Source organism: Alternaria conjuncta, assembly GCF_024043145.1.
Source record: "Alternaria conjuncta strain BMP 0040 chromosome Unknown scaffold_17, whole genome shotgun sequence".
Classification (NCBI taxonomy): domain Eukaryota; kingdom Fungi; phylum Ascomycota; class Dothideomycetes; order Pleosporales; family Pleosporaceae; genus Alternaria; species Alternaria conjuncta.
Window position 1 is genome coordinate 49,629 of NW_026250106.1, and position 22,841 is coordinate 72,469.

Here is a 22,841-nt window from a genome sequence, read left to right on the forward strand (position 1 = left end):
GAATCCCATGCCCAGAATTGCGGTACATGGACTACGCCCCAGGGCGTTAGTCGTCGCCGGTCGCCTAGCGCCCCACCAAACCTCTTTGGACTCGTAGTGGCATCGCAGCGCTCACCACCGAGAGGATCCACAGACAGGGCACACTGGGTGTGCCGCGCCTGTCCTCCGTATAAGTACCGCGCCCTTCACCCCCAGGGTCCTGGCTCCGACCAAGGGCAATCTCACTTCCTCTACCAAGTTGTAGCCTTCCTTCCGTTCACTGGCTTCCAGTGCAACTCATTTTGTCGTAGCTTTTGCTGCTCCCCCACGCGACTAATAGTCGATCCCTCCCCCAAGCGTCGACTCCAGAGCGACAAACCCCATACCAAAGCGACTTTCCATACGCGACAATACCCCCTTGCAACAATTCCCTTTTTGCCTAAAGCGACAATCCCCCCATTGCAACCATGGCCGAAGAGAAGAAGTATTCTGGAGAGTACGTCCGCGAGGCGTATCCTGGTGACGATATCCAACATGGCCAGATGACCGACAACTCCGACGACCTGCAGCGTCACCTTGGTAACCGCCAAATTCAGCTCATCGCTATTGGTGGTTCCATTGGTACTGCTCTGTTTGTGTCAATCGGTGGTGCTCTCAACAAGGGCGGTCCCCTCGGTCTACTCCTCGCATACACTGGATACTCGTGCATCATCGCTCTCGTGAACAACGCCATGGCCGAGATGGCCAGTTTCATGCCTGTCTCCGGAGGCTTCATCCGAATGGCTGGAAAATGGGTTGATGAGTCCCTAGGCTTCATGGCTGGCTGGAACTTCTTCTTCTACGAGGCTCTGCTGATCCCGTTCGAGATCACGGCCCTTAACATTGTGCTGCGGTTCTGGAGAGATGACATTCCAGTCGCTGCTGTCTGTGCGGGCGTCATTGTCCTATACGCGTAAGACCTACCAGTTTGCCCTAAGGGTCGTATCCTATATAAGGGACAAGAACTAATCGCTTTTAGTGCTTGCAACATTTTAGCTGTAAAGGCTTACGGTGAAGCTGAATTCTGGCTCTCTGGAGGCAAGGTTCTGCTGATCCTGATTCTCTACTGCTTCACCTTCATCACCATGGTCGGAGGTAACCCCCAGAAGGATGCTTACGGTTTCCGACACTGGCGCGACCCGGGCCCAATGCCCGGCGGCAGCTCCCTTGATCGTTTCGAAGGCTTCCTCGGCTCCCTTTGGGCTGCCTCCTTCTGCATTGTTGGTCCTGAGTACATTTCCATGGTCTCCGGTGAAGCCAAGCGCCCACGTGCCTACATCAAGACTGCATTCAAGACAGTTTACTTCCGATTCGGTGCCTTCTTCATCCTCGGCGCTCTTTGCGTTGGTGTTGTTCTAGCCTACAACGACCCCGAGCTCGTCAGTGTCTTGGAGGCAGGAGAGAGCAGCGCTGCCGCGTCTCCCTACGTCATCGCCATGAAGAACCTCAACATTGGTGGCCTTCCCCATCTCGTCAACGCCCTCTTGATCACGAGTATCTTCTCTGCCGGAAACACATACACATACTGTGCGACTCGCAGTCTGTACTCGCTCGCGATCGAGGGTCGCGCTCCTAAGTTCCTGCGCAAGTGCACCAAGAACGGTGTTCCTATCTACTGCTTTGCGGTAGTCATGATCTTCCCGTTCCTGTCCTTCCTCCAGCTGTCTTCCGACTCCGCCAAGGTCCTGACCTGGCTCGTCAACATCATCACCGCCGGAGGTATCATCAACTACATCGTCATGTGCGGTACCTACCTCGCATTCTACAAGGCTTGCAAGGTCCAGGGTCTCGACCGTAAGACCCTCCCTTACTGCGGTTACTTCCAGCCCTACGGTACCTGGTTCGCGCTATGCTTCGAAATTTGCGTTGTATTCGTGTACGGTTACAGCACCTTTGTGGGAGAATTCTCCATCGAGTCTTTCTTCACATACTACACCATGGTTGGTGTTGCTCCGATCCTGTTCGTGTTCTGGAAGGTCCTCAAGAGGACGAAGTGGCTCAAGCCGCATGAGGTTGACCTTGTCTGGGATGCTCCTCTCATCGACGCCTACGAGGCCTCCTTCATCACACCGCCTGTCGGCTTCTGGACCGAGATGCTTCAGCTCATCGGACTGAAGCGCAACGTCCCCGTGGACAAGCGTGCTGTTTGAATTGCTTTCGGCGAATCAACGAAACCTGTATAGCAGAGATGTTCTGCCATGATCTAACGTCATTGGATAGATCTTCTATCGCCAGAAGCCTATGAGCACTGGCTGCGCTTTTACATAAATCAATACCCATTCATTCTGCGAATCTCGAGCAACAGCGACTTGCGAATGATGACCGACCTCCGCTATACCCATGCGACAAAGAGCGAGGCGGAGAAAGATACCCAAGCGACAATATGCATTGAGCTTCGACTGTGATGTCTTCATTGTGGCATCCGCTGCAATAGCCTAAGCGACACTGCTAAGACGATTATCCAATGCGACAATCCGTACGAGGCCTCCCACGCGACACTATTATTATTGGCAACGCCGGCGGTACGTCTGTTGTCACGCGCAGGCTGACCTAGCATCGTACGGTCCGAGACGGTTGTTGCTTTGTCTCACTAAGGCACGGTCGCAATTACCTCTCAACGTCGATCGACATTTCGCCTGCGTGGATTGAATAGAGCAAGATATCTGCAGCTTCCACTCCATCTATCTGGCCTCCGAAGAGTCACCCTAATTCACACGCGTGCATCGAACAAACATATTAAAGCGCTTGGCAATGCTTTCCGAAAGTTTCTCCGCTATTGTTGCGATGCGCGCCAGCCCACCATATCTGCCTCGATGCGCCTCGCGTCAGCCCCCGCGTACGCCACTATCAAGCCGTATCAGTTCACCAACACCCATGCACGCAGTCGCCTGCATCAAAGGGTGGTGAATGTTTACAGGCTGAATCTGAGGCCTTAAGACCCAGAAACTCGGTCGTGAGGTGGGCCTAATGTCTTACATGTCTTATCGCCAGGCTTTCGGCGCAGCTGCAGACATCCTTGACAAAAGACCGCGGGAGATCTTGGGTTCTCGAGGCAGACAGCCACCGATTCGCTCGGATCATAGATCCTATGCGCATCTACGTGACCGTGCCTCGAACGCTGCAACACCATTGAGCTTATCTCGGACCTTCGACTAAGGGAAGACGACACCTCAGGCCATCCCCAGCCATGTTCGCGTCGGTGCGCGATATATAACATCGCTCTTTACATCCCAAAACGTTCAACTGATCCCGTCGCCAGCATCCCGGTGCCGCTGGTGGCGCACCGCGATCCCGCCTACACCACGCCTCCGGGTTGACGGATTGGAGCCTCCCACTGCCGCGAACACACTATTCATGCTGGTTCACGTCGTTTTGGCTCGATGTCCGTACCTTGCAGGACCTTCTCCGCAATTGATAACGTGTGGATTGTCTAACCGGGATTGCCAGACGGCTCTATCTTTCCCCGCATTGTTCACATCGTGAACCGATCATGTTATTGGATTTACGGAACATGGATGGCTGAAGACCAAGCTTCATCTAAGACTGCGGAACCGCGATACAGCTCTTGGACGCTCTATCTCTTGGTATTGACGTGGGATACTGGATCACACCGCAGAAAGAGGTAATATGGAGCAGTTGTCGCGTACTAAGCATCGCAGCCCATAGACTGAATAACGCGGTCCTTCCCCGTCGGAAAACACATTCCTTGTGAAAGCGCAACACCCAGACATGCTTTACTTGGCGGAGAAACGCCCAGTATGCAATTGACACATGTGATCATCGCTAGACATGCGCTATCTATCATTACCTCCGAGACCGTGGTACGGTAAACGTTTCTGACGTTGCGCTGTCGCGAGCCAGACGCCCGTCATGTGGAAGGGTACCACTGGAGTCTCACGGTACGCTACCGCGGTTCGTATGCGGTACGCTTGCGGCTCGAGATGTCTCCGTGGTCGACCTGACGTAGGATGGTTTGTCTAGCTCCACCGGTGCTGTCATCCTTCAGTTGAAGATGGGTGGACAGTAGTAGTAGTGTACCTGTGAGTATAGCGGCCCTGAGATTCTTGACCCGGTGTAGAATGCGAAGTATGCCAAACTGTGTAACTCGGGCTGAATCAAGTGCTTGTCTATAGATTTGACAGCTCGTTCGGTCTCGCCCTGTAGCATTGATGAAACCATGTGCGATCAAGTCCGCAGAAATCCTGTAGACAGTCTTCATCAATTCTGGGATGGATGATCAGATTATCTTCCAAAATCACTTCCGTAGACCGCATAAGAATCAGACATCAAGCTTGACAACGATATTTCTACCAATCCGACGTCTGCCATCTTACGCCTTGTCATGAAGCACAGATATCTTTGTCTACTCACAAGCTATGCCACCCTCTCGCTTGACATTCCGTGCGATACCAGTTTCATAGCCATGTCCCCAGCAACTAATATCTCTCAGCCTCGTCAGAAAAACACAAGTATCGCACTGCTATCTCTCCTAGTGCTATTGCCTACATACCACAACAGCATCCCCATTTCCTCAGCCTCACCACGTGCAACCAACAGCGCTAACACCCCATCCGGCCCGTCAGCCCACACGGCCCTTCATCCAACTTCGCCCCCGAAAATCGGGCCGAATGCCTCCACGCACACCAGCTTCGCTTACGTCCACGTGCGCTCTGGCCAAGAACATTGGCTGGATGCCCAACGAAGCCACGCCCTTTCCCACTCGTCGCACTACCTTGCGCGACGTAAACAATAAGGCCGAGTCTGGGGTAGATGAACGGGACAATAAAGTCGTCTTCGACATGACATCATGCGGAGAGGTATGTCGTAGGGTACGGGTGAGGAGAATGCTGCTGCGGCGTGGCGTGGGACCGGAGTTGGACCGAAGTATATCCTGGGGTACGTACTCGTAAGACGAACCACCGGGTGTTGAGGTGTTTATCTTTCACCGCGGGCGGTGGATTGGGTGTGAAACTCCGGGGTGCTCGTTGCAGTATGGTGTTGACGTCCGGGCTTCGATGTGTCCGTTGGTGTTTTCTGGAAGTCGCATGCCATACCTGCACCTTCCTTCCGTACTAGGCAATCACACTATGATGACTTACTTCGACACACTGTTCCTCATCGAAAGCCATACAGCTGCCCTATAGCTTCCTGCATATCCACAGTATTCAGCGTAATCCGCGGTCTGGGATCCTTGATGCGCGTGAAGATTTCGAAAACGAAGTGCGAACCCAGTGTAAGAAGTAGACAAGGTATGACGAGGCGGCTGAGTATACGACCCCACGATATCCGTTCTTCTTGCACCTTCTTCTCTTTCAGGTACTCCTTTTCTTCCGTGGTACTAGACGTTTCCAAAGGTGTTGATGCCGCTTCTAAGATGGTCCTGTAACTCAGTCGACCGAGCCAGATGTGCCATCCTAGTAGCATAGTCGCTGCGGCGGCGATGCTCATCCATGAGGTCGTCGCATAGGGTGATCGCGCTCTTCGTCCTAGTAGTTCGTATATCTCGTCTAGACCTTGTACCGCGCGGTGCATGGTGACTGGAACGAAGAGCATAGCTGCTGCGAGCGCGACGACCTCTAGGCCGCGCATGCTGAGGCGTTTGAGGAATGTTGTTTCGGCCTTGTGGACGTGCCAATGCGAAATTAGAGATAGGAAGTCATTTGTGCGCGGGTGTGTGGTTGACATTGTTAAGAGCATGGCGATGGGTTTGGTCGTGTCCTTTGGTGAAAGCCTGGCGGGTGCGGTGATGAGGTTTAAAGATAAGAATAGGTTTCGGTGGCGGCAGCAATGGCGATTTGATGCCGCAGATTCCTAGCCACGAGCAAGTTTCGTGAGAAGCTTCGATATGGTGGATCGACGGTGTCCTGCGGGATTCGCGTCGTTGTCGTCGTTGTTGCTGTCTTTGTCCGGGGCTTCCCTTCCAAGGTTCCTCTTCGTTTGTAGGTGTCTCTTGACGCAGCGCTGTGTCGCAATGGAAGTAACGACTCCTACTTCTTTCCCTTCACGTCTTTGAGATCCCTTCAATCGCTACTTCAATGTCGATTCCAATCGCCTCCGCCCCTTTCCGTCGCGTCCTTTGCCCGAGTATGACGACTTTCCCACGCTCTTGGCTCTGCGATTCGCGCACAAGACGCAACTAGAATCACAACGATGCGCAACCCGTCCTTGACCCAATTGGAACTTCCTGTCTTATCTGTCTGTCGTCGCCAGCAAAGTTCCCCTGCGTTGAACCACACGTCGCGAAAACCACGTTGCGCGATCAACCTCGGCACTTCGCGTCGTATCCTCGTAAACCCGCTGAACGTGAAATCGGTGCCAAGCCCCTTTTTCGCACAGTCCCTTACCGCTCTTCCTTACTGCAAATCTTATGCCGTGCCGTCCGCAACAAAACTGCTCGCACTTGCAAGCGCTTGTACAACAGAAACGGTTCCGCGTACAGACGTCGTGTAACAGGGGAAAAAGGAATAGAGTTGGATGATGATGCTTACAACGTAGCCGTCCTCGGGAGTCTTACCAAGTCTACGCCTTGTGATCCGCACTGCGCCGTAGCCAGCAGCAAGTAGGCTGCCTTGCTGAGGGGCGAAGTAAGCGTTAAGGGTTGCCCCGCATCTGCAGCCTTGCGTCGCTAGCTTTTTAGCCTCGTGTTGTGATTGGTGCCCGGGCAGAAAGCGTGCCTGTGGCTGGTTGAGAGTATGAGATGTGGAGATTGGAGTTACGATGCGAGAGGAAGGTGAGTACCTAATGGAATGAGATGATTCGTGTGGTGCGATGGACAATTTGAGTAATTGAGCTGGTATGATGTGATAGCCATTCCAGAACTATTGCTTCTTCCTAATGCAGAAGTATGCTGGCCTTATGAGGTACATGACGGCGAGGAAATAAAGGAAACAAAATGTCTAAAAGTAATGGCTGACTACGATCTACGTTTTCTACGCGCAAAATACGAATAAGAAGCTGGACTGCAAAGCCGGAGGTTCGCAAGGTGCTGCGACTGGATCTCCAAGAGCACAGAACACCGACAAAATGCACGCTAAACTATCGATTCATCCACCACATATGCGCGACGTATGCCATGTCAGTAGAGATGATCAAGCGCCAGGCCCATGATCCTCAAAGCTAACAGCCCTTGCACGCATCGGTTGCTGCAATCCAGCATCACCATATCCCCTCCCTTCATAATCGTTTTCAGTCATAACGCCCAAGCTCTTCCAGGTAGCCTTCTCTCTCAGGTCACCATTCTGGTGAAAGTTACCGTACAAGCTGGGTGTACTGGCTCGCTGAACCGTGATACCAATGCCTAGCCCTTGATTCCTGGGTAAAGCACTGGTAGGCGTGTTTTCGTACGAGAAGTCAGCCGTGTTGGCCCTGCCGCGGCCATGCCCTGCGTGGTTGCCTTCGTCTTGAAGCGTGGCTTCACTGTCAACCGCTGGGCCAGGACTGTGACTTAGCATCCTAGCCTTGCCGTTTGATGGACCTGTGACAAAGTCGCGGGGCTGAGGCGGCGAGTCTGCGAATGGCGTGTACGCGGTTTGAACTCTGTTCAAGGGAGGTGTTGGTGTGTGGCTTCGGCTGCGAGGCGCGCCTTTGGGTGTGCCGCCGGGGCTTGGTGCGCGGCTGGGGTATTTTGACATGAGACCACCAGTTTCATTGTCGTCGCTATCGTTGTTCAGGGTCCTGTTACCCCATGAGATATCACGGTTGTGCGAGTGACGGGGATGGCGGCTGGTGTATTGTGCGATGATAAGTAAGATGTTGTCAAAAAACAGTACTGGCAAAGAAGTTAGCATATGGTCTCAGTCTTTCGATAACAAATGTGGAGGACACTTACCTGCAGCAAAGAACAGCACCACCATGGGAATCATCCAATGACTCCCCTTGAACTTGAAACCACTGGTGGTCTTGTCCGCAATGACGACAGAGATTCCGAGTATAATAAGCGTAAAGCCGACAACAACTCTGTTGATGATCTCGCCAAACTCATACTTCGTCTTGTGGATCTTGTTGAACCAGTACATGATCGCGAGCACCAACAATAGACAACCTGCGCCGATGAAGAACTGCATGGTAGTGGTGTTGAAGACATCAGAAACGGCGTCTAGCTTGTTCCGCGGACTAGCTGTAGTCGCGGCAACGGCGTTGAGCTTCGCCAGAGATTCATAATGTGCCTCGTACACGAAGACTTGCGCCCTGTCGAACATATGACGGGTGACGTCGCCGGTTCGATTGTTCCATTCGTCTGATTTGAAGCCGTATGTTGCAGTGTAATTCTCGATCGCAGTGAAGTTCATGTTCCAGTTGTATGTAGTGTTCCAGGCTTTGCTCTTGAATCTCCCGTTGATAGCGTTCATGCTCTGGTTCAGGTAGTCGATGTAGCTGCCGGTGTCGGAGTAACCATTGGCTGGATCGTAGTAGTTCTCGGGTTTGAAAGACCAAATCCACTTGAGAGCTTGCACGGCTGAGTTCCACACGATGAGAGAGGTGTTTCCTTCGACGCAGAGGAGGATTGCCGAATGCAGTGGATAGTGTAGCAGAGCCCATACTTGTTGGCGCACGGTTCCGAAGCGGTCATGGGAAAGCTGATCAAAGTATAGCATCCAGAGGAGATACTAAAGTCTCATATTAGTATTGCTGTCGGGACATGAGGGTTTGTTTGCATACCAAGAGAAGAATGGCCGCGATGACAGTTCCAATTTCACTCATGTTGTTGCTCGTTTGGCTTTTGGTAACACATGCCACGCTCTTGACCATCCCGATGATACCCTCCCCAATGATGATGAGCGTAAGGAGTTGCAGCCGCTCCGCTAGATGAGTGTATTTGAAACTGATGATGCGCCATATCATGGCGATAAGAAAGATGAGAAGACCTTCAATGATGGATATGATGACCCTACGCATTCTGTTAGTCTAGAAACCGAACGCGGAGTACATTACATACCATGCGAGTTGTTCCTCAAGACCAACACGGCCCTTGGGAAATACAACCATGGTAACGGCATAGCATATCGCTGCAGCAGCATGTACACCTGCACTGAGCCCTAACGGAATCAACGTCTGGCGGAACATGCGACCTTGCCACATAACTACGGCGTATTGAACAGCGATTGCGATTCTGCCGATGACGAGCACGATAGCAAAATTCCGGTAGGATTTCTCGACACCGCTGGTGCTGTATTTGTCGAAAACGGGGCCGGCATACACAAAGCCTGTGAAGATGCCGAACTGTATGGCTTTATGAAAACGGTTCCAGACGCAGTCGATGCTGAAGCGCACGTCGAAAAGTGTGACGCTCAGCCACGTAAACCACATCAGCGTGAATAGCTTGATGTAGTTGATGAGTGCTAGTAGTCTATTAGCTAGTGTATCCAAGATGTGAGAGCTGTACATACATTCTGCATCGGTATGCTGATGCATAGCTGTAAAGTACGCAAGATTGGCAACAAAGAAGAGATCGTAGAAGAGCTCGATCGTACTGGCTTCGGTGTGTTGTTTGTAAACGATGATATTTCCGCGACTTGTCCTGCCATTCCCAGCAAATGTAGCCGTGTCGTTCGAACTGTCGAGCGTGCTTGTGTGGGTGTTGACCTTCTCCAAATCTGAAGAGTTACCCGACACTACTTCGAGGACATCTTCGTTGATCGGACTTGCAAGTAGGGGCAGATAAGTCCTGTCTTTCCCATGCGCTGCGTGAGTACTGTTGTGACTGCCGGTAGTCTTCCGTCGTAAACTGAAATAACGTGCAAGATCCATGATGAAACAAATGGAAGGAACTGATGATCGTGGGTGGTGGTACGACTGGATTGATGAGAAAGCTGAGCAACAAGGCAGCTACAATACCTGAACATATATACAAGACGCCAGCTACGAAGAAGCTGCTTCGTGACGGTGAAACATCAAGTCAGATCGCGTCGGTCCGTAATCGACGACGGGTATCAGTAAGGCCATCGCTGTATGTGATAAGCCTTCGCCCCGTAACATGGCCAATTTAAGAGTAGCATGGCTGTGGTAGAAAGCTTAAGTGAGCCATCTGTACCGAACGATCGTTTAGATCTGTGTATCTGGGGGGCCGTTAGGTCCTAGTATCACGCTTCTAGAAACAATACCAGTGGGGCGCAGGCAACGGAAACCGCGTTGTGTCAACGGAGAGGCTTGCATAAGAGCGAATGCATGCCAGGAGAGGTTGTGTGATCCGAAGAGTATTCTTGAAGCTTGCACTACGGAGGCGTCGTTAGCTGTTGGCAAGGAAGCGCCGTCTGCCGTGAGCCTTGCAGATCTGCTGCATGGTGGTTGTTGCACGATACACCTCTGTGTATCGGAGATCGGTAAAGCCAACCATGGCGTCGGTGTGAGCGGTGCAGGAGCATTGAGCCGTGCCGATCTGCCAGGATGACTGCCAATGTCGGACGTACCAGCATGCGCCGCCAAGCTTTCAAATAAGCTCAGGGTGCACAAGTCTTCGGTCTCGCAAGATGCTGCGGACCAGGCTGAGAATTCGTTTATTCGCCGAACACTGTCCCTACTTCGAGCCTGCTGACGTTTGCCAAGACGGTGCACATGTCGCTGTAGCATGCCAAGCCCTTCAGCTGGCTGGTGGTGAGGTCTCAATTTGGAAGACTATGCCAGCGCAAGTGCCGGAAAGAGCGAATGAGATGCGAACAGCGAACCACGCCCTTCCAGACTAGTACACGCACACGCGCCTACCGTTCCATGTGGTTACACAGATGAAAGTAAAGGTTGTAGAGGTTAATGGTGTTCGGTTCGGCGATTACTAGCAAGCCGCGTCCTAAAATGCCTGCACAGTTTCAGCACATTTGCATCATTAGATTTCTTCTCCCCAAAGACATGCATATCCGCAGCTCAGTGACCGAAAGAGGAGCTTTGCCACTGAGTTGGCTATTTCGAGAAGATGATCGGCAGGCGTTCGTGATCGAATTTAAGACGTCGCGAAGCCCTTGCTGGAGACATTTTGGCGTCCACGGTTGCTATCTTCGTGACGTTTCAACGTATTCACTGGCTCCTTCCTCAAAGTCTTCATCCGATGAGCTCTCATCGTCGTCTTCGTCTTCGTCTTGGGCGGCCTCGTAATCGTCGTCTAGCTCGTCATCGTCATCATCCGGAACGGGCACACTTGGAGGTGGATGCCTGGACCGTAACACGCGACCGGTACTGTTGGCTGCAGCATCAAGTCTGTTCACTTTGGCTCTCACTCTGCCCTGTCTACCTTCCCTTTCAAAGTTGAGGGGCCATTCCAGCTCGAGAGCTTGCTGCCTGGTGCCAGCATTATCCATAATCCAATTATACGGCTGCTTGAGTACGATCTCGGTACGAATGACGAAGGTCCCCCAGCCTCGAGCTTCGAACTCATAAGGCGGCTTTCGGATGATGACGTGGGATCGTCGAAATGTTGGATGCTATCATGTGTTAGCTTTGCAGCGATATGGTGGTCGGCGCGCAGGTGTTTCGAATTGCACGCCTCTGGTCTTTTTGGACCCCTATGGGGTTTTTCATTCGCATCGAGCAGTCGTGTATCGAGTCTCCCCTTGGCTGAGACGAAAGAGGAACTGAGAACATACCAGATGAATATGCACTTCCTTAATCAAATCCGGCCTCGACGTGCGCACAAAGAACGTCCAATCATGCTCGTTATCGTCACCAGCATTCCTAATAAGCCTATGCTTATTCCCTATGAGCATCATAACGCCCTCGAAGCCATCACGTCCGATACGTGACCCCCGCTCCTCTTCCTCTTCAACGCGCCTTTCAGCATACGTGATAGGATATTTCTGTTCTAACTGTCTTGCCAACGCGTTATCCGGAGTTGCGGCAGTACGCGTCCTGCACATGGGACAGTTGCACTCGAGGTCGTACGTTGGATCGTAGTTTGGATCGAAGTCTTCGAGGTTCACGTCCCAGCTGGTGGGTTCGATGCTGTGCGTGTTGGAGGCGTCGGACCACTGTGCCATGCAGGACGCGCATAGCAGGTGGTTGCACTGGGTTTTTACGGGCGTGAAGAGGAGAAGTTGGCAAATCTGGAGTTTGTTAGTAAGAATACGCGTGTTCGCGGGTGGTACTTACGGGGCAGAGGTCATCGTGCGCGACTTGTTCCGGGTTCGATGGTGTTGCTGCTTCGGCCATGATGCCCAGGTGATGCGACGAGGAGAGCAAAAGGAAGATCAAGTGATTCCAGTACGAGGGCAGACTTTAGCTGCCGTCCCTTGGTGCATTGGCGGCATGGCTCGCGTCGTGATGTTGTTATCGTCATTGGTTAAGGCGTCCTCCAGGCATCAGTCCGCGCCGCACGAATTAAGGCGGGGAGGCACGTCACGTGATAGCGCGTCGAAACTCCGCATCATATTCTTCTATCTCCAGGGCTCACTTATTATGTGCACTACGATGTGAGTCACGTCAGATACTACATCATTCCTCTATATCACACCAGAAATTGGTACTGAGCCACGCACAATGAAATGTAAACATCAATGAGCCTGGCGTCCCAAGTGCATCGCAAAGCAGATGAACGTACCTAGTTATGCGCTGCCAACAATGCTTGCAAAGCCAATACTGACTAGGTAGATGCGAGACACCGATATATTGAATTCATTAGATTACAGCATAAATGACACAAATAGCTTCAAAAACCCAGCGCAGGAATAGAGCAGGCACGACCAACCACCAAAAACATCCAGGTATCTCAAGTCTCGACGCGACACAATGGGACAAACCTCCTCAATCACACAATCTTTGCCTTAATACCCTCACCATCCAAAGAGATGAACTTGCCGAGCATAAACCCCACGCCAACCCTTTCGTACACTTTCAAGTCCCTGCTAGTTAGTCCATGGATGGGCGTGACAAGCAACACGTAGTACCTCTTATCCTTGTCGGTTCTTCCCTCTTTGCCTTTCGCCACAGTAACGCATTGTGCTCGCTGCCCATCAGATCCCGTCCGTCTTTCCGTGTCGTAGACAATCTTGACTTCGAACTGTTGCCTCCCTGCCACGTCAAAGTTGCGGACTGTGGCTGTGATAGCGACCTCGCGATCAGGCGGTGCAGATTGGATGGTGCTGTACGGACGGCCGCGTGTCCACGGCGGTTGCAGTTCGTCAAATTCCCAATTCGCGGAGTTGAATGGCGGATCGATAAAGTCGATGCCGCCTTTATAGGCCATCCAAGACCAGCTCGGGACCTTGACGTTTCGGGCGGGCGGAAATTCGATTGGTGTTAAACCTGAGGGGTCTCCTTCTTCTTCACCACGTTGCCACAGAAGGCTGCGGTGAAAGAGGCCGCCGTCGTGCTTGTCCCCATCGTCGAAAATGCCATAGTCGCCCCTTGTTCCGAAAGCCTTCTGCAATCGTTTCTCTAAACCAGCTATGGCGAATGGTCGATCGTCATACTGAGTGAAGTTGAGACGCGAGTACTGCTTGTAAAGGCCTTGAAAGTAGGCTATCTTTCCCGCTCGGGTGGCACTCATGGCTTTGGTGGGGAACTTAGGGTCGCCCAGGAAGTCAGCCATGTTACTGTAGCACACCTTGTTAGTAACTTGACGCTTTGAATGGAAATTTCGATATACCGCTTACTTGTGCATCTTGGTCATTGTCTCACACCTGATACCGTCCCCGCACTCAAAGTATGTCTGGTTTTCGGTAAAGTAAATCGTCCGCCGCGCGAGCGCACGTTCCTGAAGCACCCACCCACGTTTATTCAACGAGCCTTCGATTACGTCTTGATTGAAGTTATCAATTGTTTTGCAGACATAAAATGGCTTCTCATTCCCACGTTGGAATGTGACGTAGTCGCGTCGTTTCCTTGGACGGAGGAAACCATCGCGCTGGCTGGTCGCACGACTTGCAGCAAGGACGCAGTAGGCATCACTGAAGACGTTCTCCATTCTCTTGGCCTCTTCATTGAAGTCGCCACCATCACCCTGAATGATGGCCAACGAATCGATCCACAGGTAGCGTACCCCCAGCTTTCGCGTGCACTCTACAGCATCTCGAAAAGTTGCAGGCAATTGCTCGTGCGGTATACACACTTTATGGCGCTCAATATTTGCTAGTGACGTGCAGAATGGTGGGTATTTCTTGGTGTCACCCCATGGATGCGAAAGTGCGATATAGGTCTCGCTCAAGATCCGCTCCTGGCGTGTCTCGACCAGTCGAAGGACTGGAGATTGTAGGCTTCCTACATCGATCAAGCGTGTAGGAACGCTTTCAGGCTTGAAGTGACAGTCTTGGTGTTTGAGGTTCAGGGAATCAGTGGTGTTGCAGTTCTCGAGCCACAATCTCATGATCTCGAATGAAGTCTCGGTGCCTGGCTGGGGTGGATCAGGGAAGCCTAACTGGATTGCAGTTGGTGGATGAGAGTCTGTTATTTGTCAGTATCTTTGCATCTATCATCATGTAGTTGTCACGAGCGGTCTCAGGTGCGATTCGTGGTGACTGTGATGTAATAGAGAAGCAATACTCACCAAGGCTTCTGAATATCGACAGCACTGGAAATGGCTCTCCAACAATTTCTAGCACTGATTGCTTTCGTTCAAACCCCACACGTCTTCTTCTCGACCCGTCGCTCTTGACGCTCACTTCGTTGAGCATCTTGCAAAAGTCGCAGGACTCTGAACGATCCTCAAGTGTCGACATCGAATCATCGAATGCAAAACCCCCTTGCCAAAAGTCCAGCTTCATGCAGCGATCACACAGCTTGGTGGGGAAGCTCTTCGGTTTCGGCGAAAATTCGTCCGCGACGCCTCGGGCTGATAAGGCCGCAGGTACCTTTTCGTCGACGTAAAACTCCCAACTCTTGAGCGGAGGTAGCCGGTAGTCCGCCGTTCTTAAAGGACGTCCCAAGATGCCGCTCAGCATAGGCCCTTGCGTTGGCGCAATCTGTGGGAATACCCGCGATTCGTGTCTGTTGGCAGCAGCCGCGGGAGCCAGCATGGTGGTTTTCCTGACGGGCAGCCTCACGTTTGATCTGAGTTTGCCCGTGAACAAGTACTCTGGCTGACCTTGTATCTTTCTCAGAATATCGTCCAGCGAGTCACGGAATTGAGCAGCCGTTGCGCGATAACGTGTAAAGGTCTCGCCAATCCCCGGTTGTGCGAAGCGTCGGCCGCTGCTAGTCGAGCTTTCTCGATTTGGAGGCAATGACACCACGAGCAGTTTCTCTTGGACTAGGTGAAGAAGATCCGCAGTGGCTGTATTAGCAGAACACTCCGGGTCTGTCTCTTCCATGGCCTCAATCCATTTGCGCACGACTCTGTGTACTTCGGAGCGACCAGGTTCCCCAGCAGGTAGTCTCTCAAAATACTGGCAGTGATTCTGCGCATCTCCTTTGAGTTGGCTGTAGAAATTGTTGAGCTCATCGTTACCATATAGGAGCCAGATGATGAACTCCAGTGTGATGCATCCCATTGACCATACGTCATAGAGACGCGATCTTGGCGCGTCGAGTTCCTCGACCTCTGGGGCTTCGTATTGAACAGTGCCGTATCTCGTGCTGGTGAGGTGCGTCCGATCTTGAGTGACAACGATGTGCTGCTTCGCAAGGCCCATATCAGCCAATTTCAGTGTTCCCAGCATCGTTTGCTGATCCACGAACCGAAGGATGTTTTCGGGCTTCAGATCACCGTGCCTGATGGACTTCGAATTGCTTTCATCCATGAAGTGGGTTTCCTCGTCGTGCTCGTCATGGAGGCGCATCTCGGGTACACTAATTCGCTCAGATTGCGCACCGTTTGAGGAGCCATTAACTGTATGGACACTGTTGCAGTAGTGCAAAGAATGAAGTGCATCTGCCAGACCTCTCAGCTGCCGGATAGCTTCATGAATGAGGCTACCACTCGGGCCTGAAAACTGTCTCGGTGTTTGAACCCAGTAATCCCGTAAGCTATCGCCATCCGCCCACGGGAACATAAAGTAGCGGCTGTCGCCTCTCCGTATAGCTGCGACACATTCGGTGATATGTGGGTGCTTCAGCTTGTTGATATTAGCCAAAGCACCTGCTTCTCTTTCCCACGCCTCGTCCGTACCCTGCCTGTCGTCGCCTCGTGTTATCTTGATCTCTTTGATAGCCACCTAGTCATGATGTAAGCGTATGCATGTATGTAGAAAGCCGGTGCCCTACGTGTTGCATGCTATGCCGTCTTTGATGACCCGGATGTATTCGTATTTTGTGGACAGATCCAAACGCCCCAACTTTCGGCGTAACGTCTTCTTTCGTGAACGGAAATATGCAGTTATGCAGCAAATCGTAGCTGTATTGATCCGGCGAGAAGACTGGTACAAGAAAATGCCATTGCTTGTTGTAGAAGTCATGGACTTTCTGGCCGGTCCAGACCTTTTTGTGAAAGATGTCCGTGGGTGGTGGAGCTTGTTGGGGGTCAGGTAGGGGCAAGTTCCCATCATGAAACTGGCGAGCCTTGAAAAGTGACATGGCCAGTAAGAGATAGTACGGGTCTAGCTCGCATTGAATCGCTATGGCGAAAGTTCTTGATGCTTTCCCGCCTATCCAGCGTGCAAGTGATTCGCGATACGTGTGGTTGAACTTCTTCTGGACTTCTCGGTCTGGCAAATCCTCGATCTTTCGCAGCTCTGATACGATCCTCTCTTTCGTGACCAGCTGTGTAAAACATGTCTGCGGAAGATAGTCTCTGGGTGGGTCGTGGAAATTGCTGGCCTCGAAGGCGTCTATCAAACTGCTTGCAAGGGACTGTTCGTCGACCACATCATCTAGACCATCCAGCTCCTGCATTATATCGGCGATATCCCATCTCGAGTCCGTCATGACGCCAAGCTATAATCCCTCGCAGACGGTTTGACTGGTGAGCTAGCGAATTGTGGGACCAACAAAGTGACATTGGTAGTCTGTCGCTATGTTCAGGTCAAGCGATGGGCGAAAGTTGATACTGATCGCTAGTTAGTCTCAGCCTTGCGACTGCCGTATGATAGTGCAATGAGAAGACAGCGGGCCCCGAATGTTCGGAAGCAACCTTCCCATTTATGGCTACTTTTGCCGTGCCGTGGAACGGCAGAGCCGCATAGTTGCTTTTTCTCCAATGCAGACATAGATACGTAGATTCAACGAATAGCACCAGGCCACGTCTGCCGCCCCTGGTTGTTAACCATCAGCCCGAGGCGGGAGAGATGGCGATCCGCTCCCGATGCGTGCGAATGCGCCTGACCCCGCCCCCAGCTGAACTGTAGATGAACTGAAGCTGAACTGCGCGCTGACCCCACCTGTTCTTAGAGCGCATGTACCTATCACATCCCTTGCGATCAGCTATTGGTGGCACCAATGAGACCTATACAGCTACCTCAGGGTACCTCCTGAGCGGGCGCACGGCACGCGCATGTGTGGAGGACCAGATGCAGGTGAGCGCAAGTGACGGTAGAAAAAGCTAACAACCTTGTCGTTCGCGCAATATTACACGCTTGCCGTGCTGCTGAGTAACAACTACAAGGATTCGTGTGGCACGCAGCATGATGCAGTCAAGCGAACCACAGGCGTTTCGTGCATGGTAGAATGGTTTCCACAGCCCTCGTCGATACATTAAAGGAAAAGACCCACCCGTACACTGACTACCAATCCTCAGGACCGGCTACTATTGGCGCTCCGCAGCCGTCGAGCTTTGTGTCGCTCTCTCATCTCATGTAGGAATCTGCGCTGCGGCGCCAGTGGAACATGCTTCAGAGGAAGATTCTTCTCAATGATACGCTCAGCATGCCGCGACATCTTCAGCCTGAATGACTGTGGCATCGGCTCCCTCTTGATACACCATGGCTTCAATTCGCTAACGTAGCCCTCCTTGAGGGAGCAGTCGGCATGCATATGTTTGAGCCGTCTCCAAATGTCCGCACAGGATGCTCGTTCAGCGGAGTCGACTACGAGCATTTTGTGTTGGATCATGTCCAGAAATTCGTGTAAATAGTCCGTGCATTTTTCATGCTCATGGAGTTCGTCTATAAACTGTCGACGTGAGATTAGCTATCGAAACAGCGGTAGAAGAGACGATCGGCATACCAATGTGACAGCTTTCTTGATCATGACTTCCGGTTGGCCAGTTTCTTGATCTCTCACTACTTGGAAGAATGTATCCGACTTGTGATTGTTTTGAAACATGTCCGGAGTACTCCGTTTCTGAGAGAAACTTAGTAGTAGCGACTTTCCACCAAGTACCCATGTTACAAATTCGAGGTACACACAGCCTAGACACCAGATGTCATATGACTGGCGAACGATTTTGGGCTGAAGATCGCATTCAGGCGGACGATAGGTCAGGGTGTTAGCAACATCACGAGGTTGCGTCCGACTCAGCAGGGTGTTGAGTTCTGCTTGCCCAAAGTCGGCTAACTTCATGGTGCCCTTCAGATCCGCTTTCTCAACGTCACAGTCATCGTACCAGAGTATGTTACCAGGATTGATATCTCCATGACGGCCAAATTTCTTCTCGTGCATTTGCTGACGAGGGAAGTGCGACGTCTTATCAAAATCGACTTGCTTCCGGGCATGCTTCATGGCTCCAACACTACCAGTGTTGCTGTCCAGGGGTCGAACTCCTAGATCCGCGTGTTCCAGTAACATAGGTTGCCTACTGTTGAGCTGCTCGACGTCACTGGGCTGTATCGACCGCCACAATGGTCGATCAGACACAACAGGGCTGGCTGGCCGTTCAAAAGAGTCAGAAGACTGCACTCTATCCAGATAAGGGTCCATCATGTGATCATCAGCATCTGGTCCGGCGGTTTGCTGATCGATGTTCTCTACGTCGAATTAGCAAGGTTCCAAAACAAAACAGATGGCTAGCATCATGTGCGCTAAACACAGTGTTTTCAATACACACCTGATCGAGGATGCAGTGCTTTCCGCGTTCCATCAGCCAGATACTCGGAAGTCAAATGCCTATGAAGTCGCAGAAGAGCCTCGGCAATACCCGCACATTGTTCAGCTACCCAAGTGATGCTGCAGGAACTCAGAACAGGTCGCGCATGGAGATCCTTCCAGTAAGTAAAAAGATCGCCTTCTGCGCGATAGAACACGAGGTGGAATTTCCGAAACTGCTCGTAAGTAGCCAACAAGGACACAATGTGTCTGTGGGATCTTTCACCACTGAAGGACTTCAGAATGATTATTTCCTTCTTGAATGCATCACGGTCCATCTCATGCAGTTGTTGCTTGATAGCGAAACCTCTGTGAGATAGCCTCTCATCCCGGAAGTTGTGGTGATCGCCGTGTATACGGACCATGAAAACTTTGCCGAAGCCCCCTGTCCTATCCGCATCTTCATCTTCGGTATTGTGTGGTGGGATGAAGGGCAAGATATGCTGGTTATCTAGCACGTAGTGCTTGACATCTCCATCATCATCTCGGGCGAAAAAGGGTGCTAAGAAATCCCATTGGAATTGTTCGAAGTTACGAACCTTGATGGAGGACCAATCATCGTGCTGGAAGCACTCGAGAGGAGTGTTTATTGGCTTTCCTGATGTATCCCTGCGACAAAATCCTTTCTTCCCCTTCGATGTCTTGGTTGAAATCAGAGGGAGATCGAGATCGCTTACGTCTTCATCAAGGAACAGTGAGATTGACGATGTGTACTCGGCGATGACAAGTAAAGCAAAGATCTTTCGAAAAGTTTTGATCTTCTCCTTTCCTCTGTGTAAGACACGTGTCTCGCTACAGACGCGTTGAGCGAGTAGTCGAATGCGTTCGTGAGTGTGTATGCGTGAGAGGTCTTTTTTCAGAACTTGCGCGACTGTTTCTGTATTGATGAGGCGATAAAGCTCGCCTTTCGGGAGAAACTCTTGGTCATGGCCATTGGGGTTCCACGTCCGTTGTAGAGCCTCAAATAGTTTGCTTTGCAATTCTTGACAACCCTCGGCGACGCGAAGTGAGGCAAACGATTGCTCGAGATCGTGCTCCTCACTAGTGTCCAGTTCGTCTGTATGATTTTGGTGCAGTAGTTGTTGTTGGTTACCAGCATCGGAGATGACATCGGAATCAGCAGGGTAATGGCGACAATTCGGAACTCCGAGGAATGACGCGTCGCCGAGCGTGGATGTATAAGGTCGCCGCGCTTCGACTGTAGTCTCTTGTGCAGAGTCATCTGATGAGAAATTGGTCAACTAGATAGTAAGGTCAATTACAAGATGCAACGAGTACTAGAGTGCGCTCACACTCACAGTAAATTTGTCCTCCTCATATTCTGTCTCCTCGAAATCGGAAGGTTCATCAGCGCCTGATGTAGTCCATTCACCAATCAAGGAGGGAGTTGGACTCGTGCGCAATCGAGAGCGAGTTCGCCACTGGGTTGGAGTGCTCCAGTCACGCGAGCCTGCACTTTCTCTAGCTTCTTGATTGGGAGACAAAGGTCTAGATCCTGAATCGGGTGGTGTGAGTCGATACAGCTCGGAGTCATTGTCGCCTTCGCTCGATGCCGATGACTTGTGGAAGGAGTCACGCCGGCGGTGAGGCGTGCTTGGAACCTTCAAGTGGTTGCCAGTTCCGATTTCGCCACAGCTGTAACAGGGCTGCAATTTCGCAATCGTCGATTTGGTTTCAACGACAACTGGTGTCTCGTCTGAGCTGTATGACCGAAGACGTGTACATCTCGACGTGACGTTCTCGTGTGTCGTGTCCGCTAACGCCCCATTCGGAGCGATAGTGTCTGGAAGCACTGGGCCCGATTCGACTGACGCAGCCACGTGAAACTGGGGCGTGGCATTGCTCAACTTTGCTTGGCCATCGTCGGCTGAGCTGTTGACCGGGTCATTGCGCAAGTGAAGATGCGGGGCTGATGCCTCCGAAACATGCATGACTGTTTCTTAGACGATATCCAGTACAACAAAGAGATGGCCCCAGTGTCGAAACAACAATGCGGCGTCTCGCTGTGATATATGTGGCAGCCTCAGTGAAGGACCTGTTGCAGAGGGCTGAGCATCGAGTCCCTCATAACAGCCGCTGTCCTCGACATCATTGCCTGCGGGGCTCAGACATGTGGCTGCAGGTCGCGAAATGTGGCTGCAGGCTGCACAATTTGCCTTCTTTTTACCCTTGCTGCACCACTGGTTGCCTGCAAGTAGCCGGTGAACTCCAAAGGGCAATCGCTCAGTGGCCCTTGTAAGTGGCGCAGCTCCGCCCCCTTAGCTACCTTGATGCACGCGCGCAATCTCAGCCTTCTGTTCCCAGATATAAGTATACCGCCCACAAAGCCATATGTGATGTAATAGGAAAGAAAAAACTACTACTACACATCAGTTTTCTGGGTCCGCCCCTCATCCCGCACAACAACAAGAGCAATGACAAGTTCTGCCATCAATACACTTACCAGTACGGATGTCCTCTCGTTGGCTGAGCAAAGTGATGATGCTCTTGACTTCGACGATGCTCAGTCGATTTCTGGACGAAACATAGACCCGAAGAAGTTGGCGATGCTTCTAAGAGTCAAGTTTGGCGCTGGAGCCTACGATATCCACGTGAGTACATTGCAAACAACGCGAGATAAACCCCATGAATAGGAACACGAGCTGACAGGCATCGCAGATAATGCAGAACTCGTATTGTATCATCGCTCCGCGAAAGTTGTCAACAGTGAGTCGCGTTTCCCTCCAGGCCCTTTGAAAGCTGACACCATACAGGGAGAGATAGCGAAGTGTCGGAGACGTTAGATCTACGATGAGTAACGTGTGCTCGCCCACCGCTTGCTGATGCATCCTTTCGATGCGAAGCGATGAGGCATCGAGTGTGCGACGAACATGATGCCCTTGTGGCAAACAAGGTGTAACGCTATGGTTGCGAAGCCTCAACAGAAGTGTTCAAGGGAGGTGTACAACGAGAAAGAGAAGGATTGAGTGTGCGCCGTCCTGGTCAGCTGATCGCATTTACATATCGCATAGTGATGGAGTCCGGAGTATTGGGTTATCTAGAACAGAACAAGAACGCATCGGCGAAACTGCGCAGATTTCAAGCGTGTTGACTAAGCAGCTATGACCATGTGCACCGGTGACGTGATGCACAATGATGAACAGGGCCGCTATGTAAGCCCCGGGGTGTATTCACGGGGTATCGTCTCTTACCAGTGCATTGCTTTGCGCGCTTGTCCGGAACGTGAGTCGTTGTTGTAGCCTAAGGCAGTCATCCAAAGTTCCATTCATCGAGAGTATGTGGAAAGAGCACATCATGAGCACCGCAAAGTGATGACGCATCATCTCCATATTATCCAACGGTCACCCACGTTGGGATTGTATGGCGATCAACGGCGGTACCTAAATATAATATTGGCTTTCCTTTCGTTTAAGCTGACACCAAACGAACACGAGAACAAGGCTGAGGCGCTGCATGCACCGCCCACTTTATACGGTCAGCTTCTCAAAGACCCTGGCGGGAGTCATCCCCAGATCTGTCCGGCGCTTCGGGTATCGAGTTTGCAACGGCGATGCACAATGAACCTTGGAGGACAGCTCCAAGACCATCAAATTTCCCGTGCCGATCCTATCGAATGATGCGCAAACCAGGCGAAACTGTGATAGGTTTTAAAACTGGCGCCAGGTTGCAAGCGCCGATCTCCCGCGCCAGTGTCTCACATAGCAACGTCTGGCGCGTCGCCATTGGCCGGAGCTTGGATTACGCGGATGTGGCTATGCCGGTTTCACTGCGAAGCTTGATACATCACTCCCCTTTCCTGCTGCGCGCCACCAACACCCACTGCAACCGCACCGCCGACCTACTTTTGCCCAGCGTTCCTTCTCACCACCTGCGCTCCCCATACGTCGTTGGGCGATAGCGATAACGCATTCTCACGACCTCACTTTCGTTTTGCGCTTGGACCCTGGACG

At 51.8% G+C, this 22,841-nt stretch overlaps 6 protein-coding genes across 6 annotated transcripts; 1 reads left to right on the plus strand and 5 right to left on the minus strand.

Annotated features, from left to right (window-relative positions):
- Window positions 1-446: 446 nt before the first annotated feature.
- J4E85_009402 (uncharacterized protein) lies at window positions 447-2,168 on the plus strand (the record flags this gene model as incomplete). Its single annotated transcript, XM_051473626.1, has 2 exons — window positions 447-931; window positions 998-2,168. The coding sequence occupies 2 exons, from the start codon at window positions 447-449 to the stop codon at window positions 2,166-2,168; spliced, it is 1,656 nt and encodes a 551-aa protein (XP_051322411.1).
- Window positions 2,169-5,133: 2,965 nt separating this feature from the next.
- Window positions 5,134-5,715, minus strand: J4E85_009403 (uncharacterized protein; the record flags this gene model as incomplete). Its single annotated transcript, XM_051473627.1, has 1 exon — window positions 5,134-5,715. One exon carries the CDS (start codon window positions 5,713-5,715, stop codon window positions 5,134-5,136), a length of 582 nt encoding a protein of 193 aa, XP_051322412.1.
- A 1,391-nt stretch (window positions 5,716-7,106) lies between these two features.
- Window positions 7,107-9,765, minus strand: J4E85_009404 (uncharacterized protein; the record flags this gene model as incomplete). The annotated part of the gene is made up of 5 exons (XM_051473628.1): window positions 7,107-7,786; window positions 7,847-8,624; window positions 8,677-8,905; window positions 8,954-9,356; window positions 9,405-9,765. 5 exons carry the CDS (start codon window positions 9,763-9,765, stop codon window positions 7,107-7,109), a joined length of 2,451 nt encoding a protein of 816 aa, XP_051322413.1.
- A 1,232-nt stretch (window positions 9,766-10,997) lies between these two features.
- On the minus strand, window positions 10,998-12,150 carry J4E85_009405 (uncharacterized protein; the record flags this gene model as incomplete). Its single annotated transcript, XM_051473629.1, has 3 exons — window positions 10,998-11,426; window positions 11,589-12,044; window positions 12,091-12,150. 3 exons carry the CDS (start codon window positions 12,148-12,150, stop codon window positions 10,998-11,000), a joined length of 945 nt encoding a protein of 314 aa, XP_051322414.1.
- Window positions 12,151-12,745: 595 nt separating this feature from the next.
- Window positions 12,746-16,797, minus strand: J4E85_009406 (uncharacterized protein; the record flags this gene model as incomplete). The annotated part of the gene is made up of 4 exons (XM_051473630.1): window positions 12,746-13,532; window positions 13,593-14,379; window positions 14,483-16,088; window positions 16,297-16,797. 4 exons carry the CDS (start codon window positions 16,795-16,797, stop codon window positions 12,746-12,748), a joined length of 3,681 nt encoding a protein of 1,226 aa, XP_051322415.1.
- A 1,200-nt stretch (window positions 16,798-17,997) lies between these two features.
- J4E85_009407 (uncharacterized protein) lies at window positions 17,998-20,822 on the minus strand (the record flags this gene model as incomplete). Its single annotated transcript, XM_051473631.1, has 3 exons — window positions 17,998-18,773; window positions 19,118-19,932; window positions 20,413-20,822. 3 exons carry the CDS (start codon window positions 20,820-20,822, stop codon window positions 17,998-18,000), a joined length of 2,001 nt encoding a protein of 666 aa, XP_051322416.1.
- Window positions 20,823-22,841: the final 2,019 nt, after the last annotated feature.